At 67.6% G+C, this 20,871-nt stretch overlaps 2 protein-coding genes across 3 annotated transcripts in view; one reads left to right on the top strand and one right to left on the bottom strand.

The window, feature by feature from the left end:
• The window catches only part of POLR2A (RNA polymerase II subunit A), a 42,974-nt gene extending 38,762 nt beyond the window's left edge, over positions 1-4,212 (bottom strand). The window contains exons 1-3 of the mRNA XM_084501856.1: positions 3,948-4,212; positions 2,960-3,092; positions 1,584-1,720 (exon numbers count right to left, since the gene is read on the bottom strand). Coding sequence (XP_084357982.1) covers positions 1,584-1,720; positions 2,960-3,092; positions 3,948-4,037 — 360 coding nt within the window. The 5' untranslated portion in view covers positions 4,038-4,212. The remainder of the gene's footprint in view (positions 1-1,583; positions 1,721-2,959; positions 3,093-3,947) is intronic.
• Positions 4,213-7,375: 3,163 nt separating this feature from the next.
• Positions 7,376-19,116, top strand: ZBTB4 (zinc finger and BTB domain containing 4). 2 transcript variants are annotated; one of them, XM_084501844.1, is made up of 4 exons: positions 7,376-7,485; positions 10,486-10,590; positions 11,829-11,896; positions 16,051-19,116. In XM_084501844.1, exon 4 carries the CDS (start codon positions 16,066-16,068, stop codon positions 19,099-19,101), a length of 3,036 nt encoding a protein of 1,011 aa, XP_084357970.1. In that variant the 5' UTR covers positions 7,376-7,485; positions 10,486-10,590; positions 11,829-11,896; positions 16,051-16,065; the 3' UTR covers positions 19,102-19,116. The 2 variants fall into 2 exon arrangements, with proteins under 2 accessions (XP_084357970.1, XP_084357971.1); XM_084501845.1 differs by lacking the exons at positions 7,376-7,485; positions 10,486-10,590 and adding an exon at positions 10,714-10,789.
• Positions 19,117-20,871: the final 1,755 nt, after the last annotated feature.

Raw genomic sequence — 20,871 nt, 5'->3', positions numbered from 1 at the left:
CCAAAACTCCAGTATCTGCCCTCCCAGAATTCCAGGATCCCCCCCGAACACCAAGGTATCACCCCCAAAATCCCAGGATTCCCCTCCAAAATCCCAGGAGTTTGCCCCCAAAACTTCAGAACTTGCCCCCAAATTCCAAGACATCAGCCCCAAAATCCAGGATTCCACTCCCAGTTTAGGATTTGCCTCCACAAATCCAAAGATTTTGCCTCCAAAACTCCAGGATTTGCCCCCAAATTCCAGATCACCCCCAAAATCCAGGATTTTGCCCTGATAATTCCAGGATTCCCCCCAAAATCCCAGGATTTGCCACCAAAACCCCAGGGTTCCTTGCCCAGTTCCAGGATTTGTCTCCCCGAATCCCAAGATATCCCCCCCAAAAATCCAGGATTTGCCCCCAAAAGCCCAGGATTTCACCCCCAAAACTCCAGGATATCACCCCCAAAATTCCGTATCTTCCCCCAAAACTCTGGGATATCATCCCCAAAACCCAGGATTTTGCCCTGATAATTCCAGGGTTCCACCCAAAATCCCAGGATTGCCCCCCAAAACTCCAGGATCTCACCCCCCAAATTTCAGGATTTCCTCCCCCAAAAAAACTCCAAGATTTGCCCCTCAAATCCTGGGATCTCCCCCCAAAACTCCAGGGTTCGCCCCCCCTAATTCTAGGATTTCATCTCCAAATTACAAAACATCACCCTCAAAATCCCAGGATCCCCCTCAAAAATCCCATGATTTCTTCCCCAAAACTCCAGGATTTTGCCCCAATAATTCCAGGATCCCACCCAAAATCCCAGGATATCAAAATTCCAGAATATCACCCCCCAAATCCAGTGTTTTGTCCCCAAAAATCCAGGTTTTCCCCCGAAACTCCAGGGTTTGACCCTGAATTCCAGGATTTCATCCCCCAAATCCCAGGATATCAAAATTCATGGATTTGCCCCCAAACTCCAGAATCTCACCCTCAAAATCCAGGATTCACCTCCCAGTTCCAGGATTTGCCCCCCCAAATCTAAAAGATATCCCCCTAAAACTCCAGGATTTGCCCCCAAAATTCCAGGGTTCATCCCCCAAATCCCAGGATTTCCCCCAAAAAACTCCAGGATTTGCCTCCAAATTCTAAGATTTTGGCCCTAAAATCCCAGATTATCAAAATTCCAGGATTCACCCCCAAAATTCAGAATACCACCCCCAAAATCCCAGGATTCCCCTCCCAAAACTTCAGGAGATCGCCCCCAAATCCAGGAATTTACCCCCAATATTCCAGGATCCCCCCCCAAATCTCCAGAATTTGACCCCAACATTCCAAGATTTTGCCCCCAAAATCCCAGGATATCAAAATCCCAAACCCTGGCCCCTAAAACCCCAAACCCAGGCCCCTAAAACCCCAAAATACCACTCCCAATTCCAGGATTCACCCCCAAACCCCTCGGATTCACCCCCGAAACCCCTAGAATCTCCCCCAAAGCCGCAGGATATCACCCCAAATCCCACGATTTCCCCCCCAAACCCCCAGGAATCGCCCCCAAACCCCCGGATTTCTCCCCAAAACCCCTGGATTTCTCCCCAAAACCCGCGCTCACCGCGTCGACCAGCAGCTTGGAGCAGAAGAAGCAGACGCAGCGCAGGATTTTCATCGTTTTGCCCAGGAAACCCACGTGGAACACGGGCTTGGCCAGCTCGATGTGCCCAAAGTGCCCCGGGCACTCCGTCATGTTACCTGGGGGGGCACAACGGGGTCAGGGGGCTTGGGGGGGGGCCCCCTTTATGTTCCCGACCTAAAATCAGAGGCTGGGCAGGTCTGGGGGGGATTAGGCAAATTTGGGGGAAAAACTGGGGATTCGCAGCTTTCCCAGCCGGAAATATGAACTCCAGAAAGGTGTCCCCCCCCGCCAAAAAAAAAAAATATTGGATTGGGGGGGGAAATGGGGTCGGGGGGAGACCCCCTTTTAGGTTCCCAACCTAAAATCGGAGGCAGGGCAGGTCCGCGGGGAATCAGGCAACTTTGGGGGAAAACTGGGGATTTGCAGCTTTCCCAGCTGAAAATGTTCACTCCAAAAGTGTCCTCCTCCCAGAAAAAAATGGGGTTGGGGGGAGCCCCCCTTTTAGGTTCCCAACCTAAAATTGGAGGCAGGGCAGGTCCGCAGGGGATCAGGCAACTTTTGGGGGAAAACTGGGGATTTGCAGCTTTTCCAGCCAAAAATATTCACTCCAAATAGGTGCACCCCCCCCCACAAAAAAATAAAATAATATGGGGCTCTTCCCCCAAAACTGGGTTTAGGGGGGCAGGGAGCTCCCCTCTTTTTTAGGTTCCTGACCTAAAATTGCAGACAGGGCAGTTCTGGGGGGAATCAGGCAACTTTGGGGGGAAAACTGGGGATTTGCAGCTTTTCCAGCTGAAAATGAGAGGTGCCACTCCCAAACAAATTGGATTTGGGGGGTCGGGGGGGGGAGGGGGGGACCCTTTTAGGTTTCTAATCTAGAAGCGGAGGCAGGACAGTTCCATGGAGCTTTTGGCAACTTTGGGGGAAAAACTGGGGATTTAAAGTTTATGCAGCCAAAAATGTTCACTCCAGAGCTGTGTTGTTGTTTCCGCCCCCCCCCCCCCCCAAAAATAGCATCTCCCCTGAAAATGGAGTTCCTTCCTCCAAAATAATGGGTTTCCCCCCAAAAATGGGGTTGCTCCCCCGCCCTTTTAGGTTCCCAACCTAAAATTGGAGGCAGGGTAGGTCCGTGGGGGATTGGGCAACTTTGGGGGGAAAACTGAGGATTTGCAGCTTTTCCAGCCAAAAACACTCACTCTAAAGAGGCATCCCTCCCCCAAAACGCCCACCCCCCAGAAATGGGGCTGTCCAGCCCCAAAAAATGGGGTTCCCTCCCCACCAAAAAAAACAGGGTTCCCCCGAGCCAAAAAAGCAAGATTCCGCCCCAAAAATAGGGTGGCCCCCCCCCTCCTCACCGGCGCAGGTCTGGCAGCGCCCGGTGCGCTCGATGACGCCCTGCCGGGGGTCCATCAGCCCCCCCAGCTTGGGCCGCCCCCCCTCGGTGGTCTCGGGGTACCGGATGCCCCCCTCGGTCACTGACATCCGCTTCTGGGGGGGGAAAAAAACAGCGTCAGAGACCCCAAAATGCCCCAAAAACCCCAAATCCCCCCCCAGGATCCCCACAACACCCCCAGAACTCTGTGGAACCCCCCCGGTGCCCCCCAAACCCCGTGGGACCCCCCCAGGCACCCAAAATGCCCCCAAGCAGACCCCCAGCCCCCCCACACCCCTAAGACCCCCCCAGGGCACCCCAATAACACCCCGGGGACCCCAGAGCCTCCCCCCAGGACCCTGACCCAGCTCCGGGACCCCCCCCAAAAGGCCCCCAGGGACCCCAAAAGCACCCCGGGGACCCCAAGGAACCCCTCCACGGCACCCCAAAACCAGACGGGGCAACGCAATGTGCCCCTGGGGACCCCCCGGGACACCTCAGTGACCCTTTAAGGGCCCCCAAAGACCCCCAGAGCAGATCTGCCCCCCCCCCCATAACACCCCAAGCGCCTCAGGAGCACCCCAGGGTGCTCCCACGACTCCAAAGCGTCCCACAGGTGGCCCCACAGCCCCCCAGGACCCCTGCAAACCGCCCCCAGCACCCCCCCGTCCCCCTCTGCAGAGCACCTGGGGCCCCTTGGGGACCCCTCAACGACCCTTTAGGGACCCCCAAAGACCCCCAAGCGGATCCAGGACCCCCCCTGGGCCCCCTAAGACCCCCCCCAGACCCCCCCCCAGCCCCTTCCCCCCGCAGCTCCCCCCCCGGCCCCCTGGGGGCGCTGCCTGCGCGCGGCGGGGCCGCTCTGCCCCCCCCCCCCCAACTCGGTGCCCCGGGGCCTGCCCCGCTCCCGGCCCGGTGCCCCCGGGACACCCCCCCCCCCACCCCCGGGACCCCCCCCCGCCCCCCGGTACCATCTCGTCGGGGCTGAGGATCCCGAACTGGACGCGTTTGATGGTGCGCAGCGGGCAGGCGCTGTCGCCCGACGGCGGCCCCCCGTGCATGGCGCCGGCCTCCGGGGGGGGAGCGGCCCCGAGCCGCCCCCGCTACGCACCGAGACCCGGCCGCGACCCCCGACACGGGGTTTAAAGGGGGGGGGGGGGCACCGACCCCGCGGCGCCCCCCGCACGGCCCCGAGCCCCCAGCGGGGTCCCCCCGCTTTGAGTCCGGCCGCTCCGCGCTCCCCGGCGCGACTGAGCGGTGGCGGCGGCAGCGCAGCCTTATATAGCCTCGCCCCGCGCTCAGGGCGGGGCTCCAGGGGAAAGGGGCGTGGCCGGCGCGGTCCACTCGGCGGCGCGGCGCGGGGGGGGGAGCGGCGGAAGGAGCGCGGGGAGGGCGGCGGGAAGGCGCGCGGCCCCCCTCCCCCCGGCGGTGGGGGCGGCTGATGAATTATTCATGAGGCGCCCGAAGAGGCTCGGCCCCGCCCCTCGGCGGGCTCCGCCAGCCCCGCCCCCCGGTGCCGAAGGCGGCCGGAAGTTGCCGGAAATTGCCGAAGCCGCGCTCCGCGCCCGGGCCTGCGCAGCCCCGGCCTCGCCTGGCGCCGCCGCCCGGCCCCGGCCCCTCCCGCCCGGCCCCGCCGCCAGGAAAGGCCCCGGCTTCGGGCCTAGGCCGGGGGGGGGCCGGGGGGGGCACGGGGAGCCCGAGGGGGGCGAGGGGGGGTTGGGGGAGAGGGGCTGGAGGGGAGGAGGTCAGAAAGGGGGATTTGGGGGCAGAAAGGAGGATCTGGGGTCAGAAAGGGAGATTTAGGGGAAAGGGGGATTTAGGGGCAGAAAGGGGGATTTGGGGTCAGAAAGGGAGATTTAGGGGCAGAAAGGGGGGATTTAGGGTCAGAAAGGGGGATTTGGGGTCAGAAAGGGGGATTCGGAGTCAGGAGGAGGGTTTTGGGGTCAGAAAGGGCGATTTAGGGGCAGGAGGGGGGATTGAGGAGCAGGAGGGGGAATTTAGGGTCAGAAAGGGGGATTTAGGGGTCAGAAAGGGGGATTTGGGGTCAGAAAGGGGGGATTGAGGAGCAGGAGGGGGGATTTAGGGTCAGAAAGGGGGATTTAGGGACAGGAAGGGGGATTTAGGGCGGGGGGGGAGGTTCAGGAGGGGGGTTTGGGGTTGGAGGAGGGGTTTTAGGGGCAGGGAGAAGGGGATTTTAGGGGCAGGAAGGGGGATTTTAGGGGAACTGGGGGGCAGCTGTAGGGTTACGAGGGGACCAGGAGGGGCTGTGGGCAGGAGGTGGGGTTTAGGGTCAGGAAGGGGGATTTAGGGTCAGGAGGGGGGATGTAGGGGAACAGTGCGGCAGTTTAGGGGAACAAGGAGTAATTGTAGGGTCATGAGGGGAAGAGGAGGGGCTGGGGGCAGGGAGAGGGGTTTTAGGGACAGGGTGGGGGATTTAGGGTCAGAGAAAGGGGGAATTTGGGGGTCAGGAGAGTTTTGGGGGCGGTTGGGGGGAGCAGGAAGGGTTGGGGCAGGAAGAGGGGTTTGGGGGGGGCAGAGGGGAAGCAGGGAGGGATTTGAGGAGAAATGGGGGAGAAATGGGGATTTAGGGGAAGAGTGGGGGATGTTAGGGGAGAAATGGGGGGGATTTGGGGAGAAATGGGGGGGATTTGGGGAGAAATGGGGGGGATTTGGGGAGAAATGGGGGGATTTGGGGAGAAATGGGGGGATTTGGGGAGAAATGCGTGTTTAGGGGAAGTGTGGGGGCATTCAGGGGGAGATGAGGGAGGGCTGGGGGGGCTTTAGGGGCATCCTGTGGGGTTTCTGTCCCCAGGCTCATGTGGGGGGCCTGAGCCCCCTCCCCGTCCCCAATGGGACAGGGGGACAGCGCCCTGCCATGGCCCCACGGGGCCCCCAGTTGTCCCCAGTTGCCCCCCCCAGTGTCCCCAGTCCCCCCCAGTTGTCCCCAGTTCCCCCCCAGTGCCCCCTGTCCCCCGGTGCCGTCCCCTCGCACCCTGCTGCCCCCCAGTCTTATCCCCCCCCCCACAAACTGGTGACCTCGGGCGTGCCCAGTTGGGCCCTCGCCCCCCAGTTGTCCCCCCCCAGTTACCTCCAGTTGTCCCCAGTTGCCCCCCCCAGTTGTGCCCCCAGCTGTGTCTCTCCCCCCCAGTTGTTCCCAGTTAAAATCCATTCTGCCCCCCAGTTATCCCCAGTTGTCCCCTCCCAGTTATCTCCAGTTGTGTCCCTCCCCCTCCCAGTTATTCCCAGTTGTCCCCCCAATTATTCCCAGTTGTGCCTTGCCAGTTACCCCACTTGTCCCCAGTTGTTCCCAGTTGCCCCCCCATTATCCCCTCCCAGTTGTGCCCCTTCCCCCCAGTTATCCACGGTCATCCCCTCCCAATTATTCCCAGTTATCCCCAGTTACCCCCAGCTGTTCCCCCCCCAATTATTCCCAGTTACCCCCAGTTGTTCCCAGTTGTCCCTCCCAGTTAAGCTCCCAGTTACGCCAGTTACCCCCAGCTGTCCCCCACCGTACTCCCCAGTTCCCCCCAGTTCCCCTGGTTGTCCCCCCCCAGTTATCCCCAGTTGTCCCCCAAATTATTGCCAATTTTGCCCCCCAGTCACGCTCCCAGTTACCCCAGTTCTCCCCAGTTCTCCCCCCAGTTACCCCAGTTCTCCCCAGCTGCCCCCCCAGTTATACTCCCAGTTATCCCCAGTTACTCCCAGTTTTACCCCCCCAGTTATACTCCCAGTTACCCCAGTTCTGCCCAGTTCCCCCCCCAGTTCTCCCAGTTGTCCCCCCCAGTTATCCCAGTTGTCCCCCCCCAGTTATCCCAGTTTCCCCCCCCAGTTCTGCCCAGTTCTCCCCCCAGTTACCCCAGTTCTCCCCAGTTGTCCCCCCCAGTTATGCTCCCAGTTGTCCCCAGTTCCCCTCCCAGTTATCCCAGTTGTCCCCCCCATTTCTCCCCAGTTCCCCCCCCAGTTATCCCAGTTCCCCCCCCAGTTCTCCCCCCCAGTTATCCCAGTTGTCACCACCAGTTCTCCCCAGTTCTCCCAGTTGTCCCCCCAGTTATTCCCAGTTTTGCGCCCCCAGTTATGCTCCCAGTTACCCCAGTTCTGCCCAGTTCCCCCCCCAGTTATCCCAGTCTCCCCCCCAGTTCCCCCCCCAGTTATCCCAGCTGTTCCCCCCCAGTTATCCCAGTCTCCCCCCCAGTCCCCCCCCAGTTCTCCCAGTCCCCCCCCCATTTCCCCCCATCTCCCCCCACCCCCCCCTTCCCCCCCACCCCCCCCTCACCCCCAATCCCCCCCCCATCCCCCCCCCCCTCCGGGCGCCCCCTCCCCTCTCGCTCCCGCCCCCGGCCCCGTCCCCCCGTGCCCCCCCCGTAGCGGGGCGGGGGGGTCCTGGCGCCCGCCCGGGCCCAGCGCCGCCGCCTCCATCTTGCGCCGCCGCCGCCGCCGCCACGGGGACCGGCCCCGGGCCCCCCCCCCGCGCCCCCCCCGGCCTCCGGGACCCCCCCGCCGCCGCCCCCGGTAACGGCACCGCCGCCCCCCGACCCCGGGACCCCCCCCCCCAACTCCGCGCCCCCCGCCCCCGGGACTCGCGGCCCCTCCGCTCCCCCCCCCCCCTCCGCTCCTGTTCCCCCCCCCCCCCCAACGCCAACACCGGGAGCTGGGACCCCCCCCCCTACCCCGGGACCCCCCCCCTACCCCGGGACCCCCCCTGAGACCCCCGGGACCCCCCCGGTGTTGGGGGGGGGGAAGGGGGCGGGGCGGGAGGGGGGCGGGGGGGTGCGTGGGGGGGGTTGGGGGGGGGCGTGCACGGGGTGGGTGTGCAAGGGGGGGGGGAGTGTGCAAGGGGGGGCGTGCAAGGGGGGGGCACGGGCAGGTGTGTGTCCGGCTGGGGCTGGGTGTGCAAGGGGGTGTGGGGGTGTGCAAGGGGATATGCACGGGGGTGTGCAAGGGGTGGGCGTGCATCCGTGGGGGTGTGCGTGCAGGTGTGCGCCCGTCTGTGGGGGTGCGTGCAAGGGGGGTGTGGTTGTGCAAGGGGGGTGTGCGGGTGTGCGAGGGGGCCGAGCGGGTGTGCAAGAGGTGCGCGGGTGTGCGAGGGGTGGGGGTGTGCGGGTGTGGGGGTGTGCAAGGGGTGGGTGTGCGTCCGTGGGGGTGTGCGTGCAGGTGTGCGTCCGTGGGGGTGTGCGTGCAAGGGGCGTGGGAGTGTGTGTCTGTGCGGGTGTGCGTGCAAGGGGTGAGCGTGTCTGTCCGTGGGGGTGTGCGTGCAGGTGTGTGTCTGTGTGCGGTTGTGTTGGGTGTCCGTGCGGGTGTGCGTCCGCCTGGAGTTGTGTCACCGATCCGTGCGGTTGTGCATCTCCGTGGCTGAGTGTGCAAGGGGCCGTGGGGGTGTTCGTGGGGGTGTGCGTGCAAGGGGGGCGTGTGGTTGTCCGTCCATGTGCGGTTGTGCGTGCAGGTGTAGCTGTCATGTGGCCGTGCGGCTGTGCGGCCGGGTGTAGTTGTGTGGCCGTGCGCGGTTGTGTCACCGATCCGTGCGGTTGTGCGTCCGCGTGGTTGTGTGCAAGGGGGGTGTGCGAGGGTCTTTGCACGGTTGTCGCGTGTCCGTGGTTGTGTACCTGGGTGCGGGTGTGCGGCCGGGTGTAGTTGTGTGTCCGTGCGCGGTTGTGTCGTGTCCCCGTGGTTGTGTCCCCGTGCGGGTGGGTGTGCATCCTCGTGCGTGTGTGTCCGTGTGCGGTTGTGGCACACACCCACGTGCAGTTGTGTGTCCCTGGGGTTGTGCATCCGCATGCAACTGTGTCCCATGCTCACGTGCGGTTGTGTCACGTGGCGGTGTGGTTGTGTGAGGGGTGTGTGCGGGTGTGCATCTCCAAGCGGGTGTGTCACACGTCCATATCTGATGGTGCATCCGCACCGCACGCGCTTGTGCGTTCACGTGCAACTGTGCTGAGCGTGCACGTCTCCGTGCGGTTGTGCACCCGCACGCTCGTGTTGCACGTCTGTGTGTGGCTGTGCACCTGCGTGCGGTTGTTGCACGTCCACGTGCAACCCCACCTGTGCTTGTGTCGTGCATCGGTGTGCAGCTGTGCATCTGCGTGTGGCAGTCGTGTGCCCACGTGTGGTCCCGTGTGCAGTTGCACGTGCGCGTGATCCTGTGTGCATGCGTTGTGTGTGGTTGTGCATCCCCATGTGGGTGTGCCCCGTGTGGGCGTGCACCCACGTGCAATTGTCACACAGCCACCCCTGGGTGCAGTTGTGCACCTACGTGCATTTGCACACCCACGTGCAAGCGTGTCTCGTGGTTGTGCTTGTGTCTGGGTGTGCGTCCGCGTGTGGTTGCCGCGTGTGCTTGCGTGCACCGTGTCCGTGTGTGCATCTGCTGCACACGCGTGTGGCAGCGCACGCGTTGGTGTGTGGTTGTGCCCCGTGTGATTCTGCACGAGGCCGTAGGCCCGTTTGCACGCGCTTGTGCTTGAGCGTGACGTGCTTGCACGCCCACCCCCCCCGTGGCCTCACGGGCACCCGTGGGTGCTCAAGGTCAGGGCCGTGCACGCTGGTCGGAGGGGTGTGAGTGTGCACGAGTGTGTGAGGGTTGTGCACCTGTCTGTGAGCACTGTGTGTGCACGGTGTGTGTGTGTGTGTGTGTGCAACGTGTTTGGGCGTGCAATGACTGGGGGGGTGTGTGAGCACCCTGTGCAACCCCCGTGTGCTGCGGGTGTGCTGCGGGTGTTGGGTGCGTGTGCATTGCACGTGAGCGTGTGCTGTGTGTGTGTGTGGGCGTGCGTGCTGTGGGTGTGCACTGTGAGTGTGCACGGTGTGGGCGTGCAAACCGCACGCGTGCACTGTGTGTGTTGTACACGCTCGTGCTGTTTGCACGCTCACCCCGCGTGCGTGCCCTGCAGGTGCCGCGTGCGTGCACACCGCGCGTGCACCCCCCGGGTGCTGCGCGTGCACGTGCCGCGTGCACACTCGGGGTGCTGTGGGTGTGCCAGGGGTGTGCACCACACGCGTGTGCACTCGGGGTGTCGGGTGTGCACACGCTGCGTGTGCTTCGGGTGCTGTGTGCGTGCACCGTGGGTGTGTGCGCATGCACTGGGCGTGCACAATGGGCGTGCACAATGGGTGTGCACACACTGTGAGCGTGCACCGTGGGTGCGTGTGCACAATGGGCGTGCACCATGGGTGTGCGCATGCAAGGTGGGTGTGCACGGTGGGTGTGCAACACCCGCCCACCCGCAGCTCTTGCACGCGCGTGTGCACGGTGTGGGCGTGCCCCTCCCCCCCGCGCCCGCCCCCCCGCCCCCTCCCTTGTGCCCCCCCCCCCCCCTTGCACACGCGCGTGCCCCCGGCGGCTGCTGCGTCACCAGGGCCTAAGGGGCGGGGGCGGGGCCGGGCGCGCGCCGCTCTCCGCGCGCCCGCGCCCCCCCCCCGCGCGCGCGCGCCCCCCCGCGCGTCCTCGTGCCCGCGCGCGCGCCCCCCCCCACCCCCCCAGTGACGCCCCCTCCCCTCCCTTCCCCCCCCCTTTAGGTCGCCGCCTGCCCCTTTAAGACCCCCCCCACCCGGCCCGAGGGGGCGGCGCTTCGGAAGGGGGGCCCCGTGACGTCACGCCCAGCCCGGCCAATGAGCAGCCAGGTGAGCCCCGCCGCGCCCCGCTCCGCGCTCCCTGATTGGGCGGCGGGGCGGGGCGGGGGGGGGCGGGGCCGGGCCCGCGGCGCGCTCGCTGATTGGCGGCGGGGCCGTCGCCATGGGGACGGGGCGCCCCGCCCCCCCCCCCCCCCCCGGAGGCGCCGTTGCCGCGGTGACGCGCGGGGACCCCCGGCCGCGGATGGAGGTGGGGGGGGGGGGGGGCGGGGGGGGAGGGGGGAGGGGGGCGGTCGCCATGGCAACCCCGCTGCTCCCCTCCCCCCCCCCGTGGGCTCCGCGCGGCTCTTCCGGTTCCGGGGGGGGCGGGCGGGGGGCGCCGGGTCCTCCTCACCCCCCCCCCCCCCTGCGTCCCCCCCCTCCCCTCCGGTCACGCCCCTCCTCCCCGTGTGACGTCACTCCCGGGGGTGACGTCACGCCGTCACGGCCACGCCCCCTCCTTCCCCGGGGCTTCCGGGCAGCCGCGGTGGTGATGTCACGCGGGGCGGTGACGTCAGCTCCTGGGGGCGGGACCTTGCTGGGGGCGGTGACGTCACCCCGGGGGACACCTGCGGCTGTGACGTCATCTCCAGTTGTGACGTCACCGGCGGGTGTGACGTCATCCCCGGTCGTGACGTCACCCACGGTCGTGATGTCATCCTCAGTTGTGACATCATCACCAGTTGTGATGTCACCCCTGGTCGTGACGTCACCGTGGTTGTGACATCACCCATGGTTGTGACGTCATCCTCAGTTGTGACGTCACCCCTGGTTTTGACGTCAGCCATCGCTGTGATGTCATGCTCCGTTGTGATGTCATCACCAGTTGTGACATCATCTCTGGTCGTGATGTCACCTTCTGTTGTGACGTCACCCACTGGTCATGATGTCACCCATGGTCGTGATGTCATCCCCTGTTGTGACATCACTTCTGGTCATGGTGTCAGCTGCTGTCATGACGTCACCCCTGGTTGTGACGTCACCCCCAGTCGTGACATCAACCCCAGTCGTGACACCACTCCTGATTGTGACGTCACCCCCGGTTGTGACGTTACCCCCAGTCATGACGTCAGTGGCCACTGGATGGGGACTGGGGGCCACTGGGTCCCAACTGGTGGCCTCCAAACCCCATGGGCTCCGTCCCTCCGCCCTGTGACCCCGCCATGACCCCCCCATGACCCCCCATGACCCCTCGTGACCCCCCGTGACCCCCCCGTCCCGGTGCCCCCCCTGACTTGGTGTCCCCCCAGCACGCCGTGACCCCGGCCGTGACCCCCCCGGAGCAGCAGCGCCCGGTCCATGAGGCCTCCGCTCACAGGTAGGGCCCCCTCCCCCCCCCGGCCGTCACCATGGCAACCGCACCCCGTCACCATGGCAACCGCACCCCCATGGCAACCCCATCCCCATGGCAACCGTCCCCATGGCAACGTCACCCCCATGGCAGTGTCACCCCGTCCCCATGTCACCCCCCCCACCCGTTCCGTGTCACCCTGGTGACACCCCCCCCCCCGTCGCCATGGCAACCGCTGCCGGTCCCGTTTCCATGGCGACGCGTGCAGGGCCCCGTCCTGCCCCATAGGGTGCAGGGACCAGGCCCTGGGGGGGCTGTGGGGCACGGGGACAGGACCCCGGCGCTATGGGGCACGGGGAGTGGGTCCCATAACGCTATGGGGCCGGATCCCTCAGTATTATGGGGCACAGGACCAGATCCCATAGTGCTATGGGGCACGGGGAGCAGATCCTATAACACTATGGGGCACAGGACCAGATCCCATAGGGCTATGGGGCATGGGGACAAGATCCTACAGCGCTATGGGGCATGGGGACCAGATCTCATAACACTATGGGGCTGGATCCCCCAGTATTATGGGGCACAGGGACCAGATCCCATAACGCTATAGGGCATGGGGAGCAGATCCCACAATGCTATGGGGCACAGAGGCCAGATCCTATAACACTATGGGGCACAGGACCAGATCCCATAACGCTATGGCGCTGGATCCCTTAGTATTATGGGGCACAGGGCCTAGATCCCATAGCACTATGGGGCACGAGGACCAGATCCCACAACACTATGGGGCACGGAACTGGATCTCGTGGCACCATAGGGCACAGACCTGGATCCCACAGCACTATGGGGCACAGGGACCAGATCCCACAGCTCTATGGGGCTGGATCCCGCAGCGCTATGGGGCAGGGGCCTGGATCCCACGGGGCCGGATCCTGCCCCGGGCGGGCGCTGGCCCCGGGCCCAGGCGGGCGAGCGGCCAAAGCGGCTCCGGCTCCGTCGGCGCGGGGGGGGGGCCGGGATCCGGCCGCTGCGCACGTCTGGGATCTCCCGGGATCAGGGGGGGGCCGCGCCCCGCACCAGGTAGGGCCGCCCCCCACCCCCTGCCCCCACCCCCCACCGGATCCCCGGGGATCCCTTGGGCCGGGGCCGGATCGTGGCGGGGGTGGGATGGGGGGGGCGGATCCCAGGATCCACGGGGCTGGAGCGGAGCTGGGATGGAGCTGGGATCCACTGGGATCTGCTGGATCCCACCACTGGGATCTGCTGGGACCCGTGGGGCAGCGGAGAGGGGATCTACTGGGATCTGTGGGGCACGGGCCTTGGCGTGGGGAGGGTGCTGGATCCCCTGGGATCTGTGGGGCTGGATCCGAGCTCTGGGATGTGCTGGGATCTGTGGGGCCAGATCCTCCCCGCAGCAGGGAGGGGATCTCCCGGGATCTGTGGGGCTCAGGAGTTGATGTGGGGCAGGTGCTGGATCCCCTGGGATCTGTGAGGCTGGATCTGAGCTCTGGGATCTGCTGGGATCTGTGGGGCTGGATCCTCGTGGCAGCGGAGAGGGGATCTCTCGGGATCTATAGGGCTCGGATGTTGGCGTGGGGAGGGTGCTGGATCCCCTGGGATCTATAGGGCAGGATCCAAGGTCTGGGATCTGCTGGGACCTGTGGGGCCGGATCTTTGTGACAGCAGGGAGGGGATCTCCTGGGATCAGTGGGGCTCAGGCCTTGGCGTGGGGTGGATGCTGGATCCCCTGGGATCTGTGGGGCTGGATCACTGCCAGTGTGGATCTGGGATCTCCTGGGGATCTCCTGGGCTCTGTGGGGCTGGACCTTGGTGGGAGCGGGTCCTTGATCTCCTGGGATCCCTGGGGCTGGGGGGTCCTTGGGAATGTGTCTGGGATTGCCTCGGGCTGGGGATCTGCTCAGGGGAGCTGGGATCTGCTGGGATCTGCTGGGATCTGTGGGGACTTGTGGGGATATGCTGGGATCAGTGGGAATCTGCAGGGATCTGCGGGGATCTGTGGGGCTGCCCTGGCTGCAGCACAGCCGGGATCCTGAGGGGGCAGCGGGGCCATATCCCAGTTGGTGCTTCGGGATCCACTGGGATCCAGGGATTGGGGGGGGGGAATCCCCATGGCTTTGGGGTCTGGGAGTTGAGAGGGGGGGGATCATGGGGCTGTGTGGGGGGGTGCTGGGGATCCCATTGACCCTGGGGGGATCCAAGGGGATCTTGGGGGGATCTCGGGGGGATCCCAGGGCCCAGTGGGGCAGAGCAGGGGATGATTTGGGGGGGGGGCAGCCTGGGGGGGGTCCTGGGTGGATGTGGGGCAGGAAGGGGGGGCTCAGGGGAGTGGGGGCGGGATGGGGGCCCTGCGGGTTGGGGGGCAGGGTGGGGGTCGTGCAGGAGAGGGGGGGCAGAGCTGGGGGGCCTGGGAGGCTCTGTGGGGTGTGGGGCAGGACAGGGGGGGCACGTGGGGCTGGGGGGAGCTGTGGGGCAGCCCCGGGGATGGAGATGCTGGGGGGGTGCAGGGGGGCAGCCCCAGGGATGGCTGCATTGTGGGGGCGAGCTGTGGGGCAGGCTGTGGGGCAGGCTATAGGGTAGGCTATAGGGGCAGGCTGTGGGGCAGGCTATAGGGGCAGGCTGTGGGGCAGGCTATAGGGTAGGCTATAGGGGCAGGCTATAGGGCAGTCTATGGGGCAGGCTGTGGGGCAGGCCGTGGGGCAGCCCCGGCGCCGCGAACGAGGCCGTGGGTCGCAGCATCGCTCGTGCCGCGGGTGACGCCGTGGGGCAGTCCCAGCACCGTGGGTCGCGCCGTGGGTCGCGCTGTGGGGCACGCCGTGGGGTCGTGCCGTGGGTCGCCGGCGCGGCGGCTCCGCAGCCATTTTAGCCGGCGGCCGGGGAGGCCCGGACGCAAAATGGCTCCTTGGAGCCGCGGGGGGGGGACGGGGACGGGGGGGGGGCCGGGACGCGCTGTGGGGCCGGGACTGGCAGCCCCATAGCGGGGGGGGACGGGGGGACAGGGGGACGGGACCCTGCCCCACGGCACGGGGACCCCCGGCCTCGTGGTGTGGGGAGAGCCGGACCCACGGCACGGGGGGGTGGGGAGTGGGGGGGGGGGAGTGGGGTAAGGGGGGGCGATCTGTGGGGCTGGGGGACCCCAAAATGTGGGGCTGGGGGACCCTGATCTGTGGGGCTGGGGGCTTCAATCCGTGGGGCTGGGGACCCCCATTTGGGGGGCTGATGGGGCCCCAATGTAATGAGCGCTGATCCATGGGGCTTGGTGGGGGGGCCCTGGGTGTCCCCAAAACGGGGACCCCACTGTCTGAGCACCCCAAGAGAGGGGACCCCGATATCCAGGCACCCCAAAAGGGGGGGGTCCCCGGTATCTGCTCACCCCCGTGGAGGTCCCTGGGAGTCCCCAAAGCGGGGACCCCAACGTCTGAGCCCCCCCAGGAGGGGAGACCCCAACGACTGAGCCCCATTTAGGGGGTTCCCCAATCTCTGAGCCCCCCAATAGAAGGAACCCCAACCTCTGAGCTCCTTTTAAGGGTTCCCCCACATCTGAGCCCCTTTTGGGGGGTTCCCCAACCTCTGAGCCCCTTCTAGGGGTTCCCCAAAATCTGAGCCCCTTCTGGGGGTTTTCCCAATCCCTGAGCCCCTTTTAGGGGGTACCCTGACATGTGAGCCGCTTCTGGGGGTCCCCCAACCCCTGAGCCCCTTTTAGGGCTTCCCCAACCTCTGAGCCCTTTCTGGGGGTTCCCCAATCTCTAAGCCCCCCAATAGAAGGAACCCCAACCCCTGAGCCCCTTCTGGGTGTCCCCCAACCCCTGAGCCCCTTCTGGGGGTTCCCCAATATCTGAGCCCTTTCTGGGTGTCCCCCAACCCCTGAGCCCCTTTTGGGTGCCCCCCAACCCCTGAGCCCCTTCTGGGGGTTCCCCAATATCTGAGCCCTTTCTGGGTGTCCCCCAACCCCTGAGCCCCTTTTGGGTGCCCCCCAACCCCTGAGCCCCTTCTGGGGGTTCCCCAATATCTGATCCCCTTTTAGGGGTTCCCCAATATCTGATCCCCTTTTAGGGGTTCCCCAAAATCTGATCCCCTTCTGGGTGCCCCCCAACCCCTGATCCCCTTTTAGGGGTTCCCCGCCCCCCAGTGAGGGCTCCCTGACTCGTTCCCCCCCCCCCCAGGTGCGCGCCGCGGGGATGGCTCCGGTCGTGGAGGTGTCGGACGCGGGGCACAGCCGGGCGCTGCTGCTGGAGCTGAACGAGCAGCGGCTGCGGGGGCAGTTCTGTGACGTGACCATCATCGCCGGCGACGCCAAATTCCGCGCCCACCAGAACGTCCTGGCCGCCTCCAGCCCCTTCTTCAGGCAGGCGCTGGCCGAGGCCCCCCGGGCGCCCGCCCAGGTGCTGGAGCTGCCGGGGGTGCAGGCGGGGGTCCTGGCCGACGTCCTCAACTTCATCTACAACGCCCGCCTGGCCGTGGCCTCGCCCGCCGCCGCCCGCGAGCTGGGCGCCGTGGGGCGCCGCCTCGGCATCCCCTGCCTGCAGGGCCTGGAGGCCGGGGGGCCCCCTCCCCGCGACATGAACGGCTCCTGGAGCCCCCCGGCCTCCGGCGAGGCCACGGAGGCGCGGGTGGCGCCGGTGGCCCCCGTGGATCTCACCTGCCCCGGGAGGCCGGGAGAGGCGGCGGCGGCCGAAGCGGCCTCGCTCGAACCCACGGCGGTGCTGGCGGCGCCGCCTCCACCTCCTCCTCCTCCTCCTCCTCCTCCTCCTCCTCCTCTTCCTCCTCCTCCTCCGCCACCGGTCCCGCCGGCACCGCCGCGGTCGCCGGCGCTGTGCTGTGGGCTGTGCGGCCGGGCCTTCGGCACGGCGGCGGCGCTGGGGCTGCACAGCAAGCTGCACCGCGGCCGCCGCGGCCTCGCCTGCCGCCACTGCGGAAAGAGCTTCATCCACATCAAGCGCCTGCAGACCCACGAGGTGCTCTGCAAGGACGGCACCGATGGCACCGCCGCCGCCACCACCGCCACGCCGCCACCGCCGCCCCCGCCGCCCCCGGTGGCGCCGCCGCCACCGCCACGGCCGCCCGGCAAGAAGGCGCTGCTGCTGCGGCACCGCGCGCTGGAGCTGTCGCCGGAGCAGGAGCACGTGGTGAAGGTGGTGGACGGGCACGTGGTGTACCTGTGCGCCGTGTGCCAGCGCTCCTACATGACGCTGTCCAGCCTCAAGCGGCACGCCAACGTCCACTCGTGGCGCCGCAAGTACCCGTGCCGCTACTGCGACAAGGTCTTCGCGCTGGCCGAGTACCGCACCAAGCACGAGGTGTGGCACACCGGCGAGCGCCGCTACCAGTGCATCTTCTGCTGGGAGACCTTCGTCACCTACTACAACCTCAAGACGCACCAGAAGGCCTTCCACGGCATCAGCCCCGGCCTCATCTCCTCCGAGAAGACGCCCAACGGCGGCTACAAGCCCAAGCTCAACGCCCTCAAGCTCTACCGCCTGCTGCCCATGCGCTCGCACAAGCGGCCCTACAAGACCTACAGCCAGGGGCTGGTGCCCGACGGCCTCCTCCTGCCCGCCCCGGCGCCCGCCGAGCCCCCGCCGCCGCCGCCCGCCGCCGCCGACTTCCCGGTGCCGCGGCCGGAGCCGGCGTCGGTCATCGCCTACGGCCGGCCCTCGGCCTCCGTCATCGTGCACAGCGGCCCCGCCGCCACCGCCGCCTCCGTCATCGCCTACAACGGCAGCGCCGCCGCCGCCCCGCCGGCCCCCACGCCGCCGCCGCCGGTGCCGCCGGCCAAGCCGATGAAGAAGCAGGTGCTGCGGGATTACATCGAGGCCCAGCGGGCCGCCGGGGAGGCGGCGGTGCCCAGCACCGACCCCGCTGCGCGCGGTGCCGGCGCTACCGGCGGCGCTACCGGCGGCGGTGGTGGCGGCCGCACCATGACGTACGTGGCCAAGCCGGCCTACGTGGGCACGGCGGGCGAGGGCCGCGCGGCGCCGCTCTGCCAGATCACCGTGCGCATCGGCGAGGAGGCCATCGTCAAGCGCCGCATCTCCGAGACCGACCTGCGGCCGCAGCCCCCCGCCGGCACCGCCACCACCGCGCAGCCGCCGCCGCCAACGCCGCCGACGCCGACCCCCGGCTCCCGGCCCCGTCCCGGCTCCGCCGCCCGGCCGCGGGACAGCGGCGAGGAGGAGGCGAGCGACGCCGAGGACCGGCTGTGGCGGCCCTACTACACCTACAAGCCCAAGCGCAAGGCCGGCGGGGCGGGCGGCGCCGTGCCCAAGGCCAAGAAGGCGCGGTGGCGCCGCAAGCTGCGCGCCCTGCGCTGGGCACCGCGCGGCGAGCCCGACGAGGCCGAGGCGGGCAACGCGGCGGGGACGCGGGCGCGGGCGGGCGGCGGGGAGTGGAAGCACCGCTGCGGGGTGTGCGGGAAGCCCTTCTCCGCCCTGCGCAAGCTGCGCAAGCACGAGCGGGGCCACGAGGGCGCGGCGGTGCCGGCGGCGGTGCCGGTGGCGGTGCCGGCGGCGGTGCCAGCGGTGGCGGCGGCGGTCCCGGCGCCCCCTCGGGTGGGCCGTCGCCCCTCGCTGCGTTTCGCCTGCGGGCACTGCGCCAAGGTGTGCAAGACGGCGGCGGCGCTCAGCCGGCACGCCAAGCGCCACCAGGCCCCCCCGGCACCGCCGTCGCCCCCCGCGCCGCCACCGCCGCCACCACCACCACCCACCGTCATCGCCTACAGCACCGCCGCCACCGCCGCCATCAAGGAGGAGGCCGAGCCCCGCGCCCCCCCCAGCCCCGCCGCCCCCCCCCCGGCCCCCCCCGAGCCCCCCGCGCCCCCCACCGCCGCCCCCAAGCCCCCCACGCCACCGCCACCGCCAGGCCCCAGCGGGGGGCAGGAGCCGGGGGTCCCGCCGCAGGAGCACCCCCTGGCCCTGCTGGGGGGGGGTAAGCGGGGGGGGAGCACCGCCACCACCACCGCCGCCGCCGCCGCCGCCCCCCCCCGGCCCCCCGCCGCCTTCTCCCTGCCCTATTGCCCCCCCCGGCTGGTGGCCGCCTACCCCTACCCCTTCCCCCTGCCCCTGGCGCTCAGCGTGGTGCTCCCCGAGGCCGAGGCCTTTTTGGGGGGCGGGGGGGGCGCTGGGGGCGGGGGGGGGGGCCGGGGGGGCGCCCCCCCCGCCCCCTGCCCCGGCTTTTGGGTTTCCCGGTGGGGAGGGGGCCGGGGAGCGGCCCCGTAAAGGGGGGGGGACCTGAGGGGGTGGGGGGGGGGCAAGGGGGGTGGAATGGGGGGGGGGCAGGCCCCATGTGGGGGGGGGGAGCCCCCCCCCGGAGAGATTGGGGGGGTCCCTGTAGGAGGGGGGGGGCCAAGAAGCTGGGGGGGTCCTGTAAATAATGGGGGGGGGGGCAAGGAAGAGGAGGGGGCCCCAAGGATGGGGGGGGCCCTGAGGATGGGGGGCTCCTGCCCTGCACAGAGTGGGGGGGGGCAGGACAAGGGGGGGGCGTTTTGGGGGGGTCACCCAAAGAGGGGGGGGCTCCAGACCCTTAGGAAATCGGGGGGGGGGGGCATAGGTGATGGGGGGGAGGCAGGGTGATGTGGGGCTGACAATGGGGAGCCCCCCCCAGGGACACAGGACAAGGCCCCCCCCCCCCCCGGGGGGACCCCAATATCGGTGGGGGGCAGGAGCTGGGGGTGCCACAGGGACCAGTTTGGGAATGGGGGGGGCACTGGGGGCCCTCCAGTCCCTCAGCCCCCATTCCAGGGACCCCCCCCCAACGTAATGCCCTCCCCCCCCCAAGTCTTCCCCCCCCAACAAGGGGCTCCCCCAATACGCCCCCCCCCCCGAATTTTAGGGACCCCCCCCCTCGTTTGTAGCCCCCCACCCCCCGCAGGATTTTGCACCCTCCCCCTACGGCCCCCCCCCCCCCCATGATTGGGGCCCCCCCCAATAATTCAGGGCCCCCCCGGCCCCCCCCAAACCCTTCGCACCTTAACGGCATCGCAGCCACATTCCAGGGGCCGGGGGCGGCCTCGTGCAACACGCGGGCGTGCAAGGGGCGGCCTCGTGCAACGCACACCCGCGTCCTCGTGCGACGCGTGCAAGGGGCGGCCTCGTGCAGCGCCCTCGTGCAAGGCCCGGCCGGGTGGTGTGTCCTCGTGCAAGGCCCGGCGTGGCCTCGTGCGACGCGTGGCCGTGCAAAGTGCTTCCTCGTGCAAGGCACGGCCGTGCCCCCCACCCCTCCCGCCTCCCCCCACCCCTCCGTGCGAGGTGTCCTCGTGCAAGGCCCGTGCAAGCACCGCCCTCCTGCCACGCCACGCCCCGCGCCCGGCCCCACTTTATGCAATGCGCCCTCGTGCAAGGCCCCGCTCGTGCAGCGCACGCCCACGCCCAGCTCCTCTCACGCCACCCCCGGCCTCACGTGAGGGGCGGCCGTGCACGAGGGCGACGCTTGTGCAAGGCACCGTGGGCAGAGGTGGGCCTTGTGCAAGGTGTGTCCTCGTGTGAGGTGTGTCCTCGTGCAAGGTGTGTCCTTGTGCAAGGTGCACTCGTGTGCAAGGTGATTCCTCGTGCAAGGTGAGGGTCTTCCTGCAAGGTCCGTCCTTATGCAAGGCTCATCCTCGTGCAAGGAACACCCTCACCCGAGGTGCATCCTCGTGCAAGGCACCACCTCCTCGTGCACAGCCCACCCTCGTGCAAGGCGCCTCCTCGTGCGAGCCCCCCCCCGCCCCCTCCCCCCCCCCCGTGCACCCCCGGCCGCGGCCCCCCCCTCCCGTTTGCACTTTTCGTGGCCGCGTTTGCTACTGACTGCCCCTCCCCCCGCCCCCCCCCCTCCTGCCCCCCCCCCCCCCCGTCCCCGTCCCCGCGCCCGACCGCACTTTAGGGGGGACCCGCCCGAAAAAAAAAAAAAAAGAAAAGAAAAAAAAAAAAAAGGCGAAACAAAGCAAAAAAGGGGAAGAGCGGAAAAAAAATGTAAAAAAATATAAAAAAGAGGCAAAAATAACGGGGGGG

This window comes from Aythya ferina (genome assembly GCF_964211825.1).
Source record: "Aythya ferina genome assembly, chromosome: 34".
In the NCBI taxonomy this organism is placed as follows: domain Eukaryota; kingdom Metazoa; phylum Chordata; class Aves; order Anseriformes; family Anatidae; genus Aythya; species Aythya ferina.
Note: the sequence above shows the minus strand (reverse complement) of the source record. Positions and strands in the feature narration are given on the sequence as shown.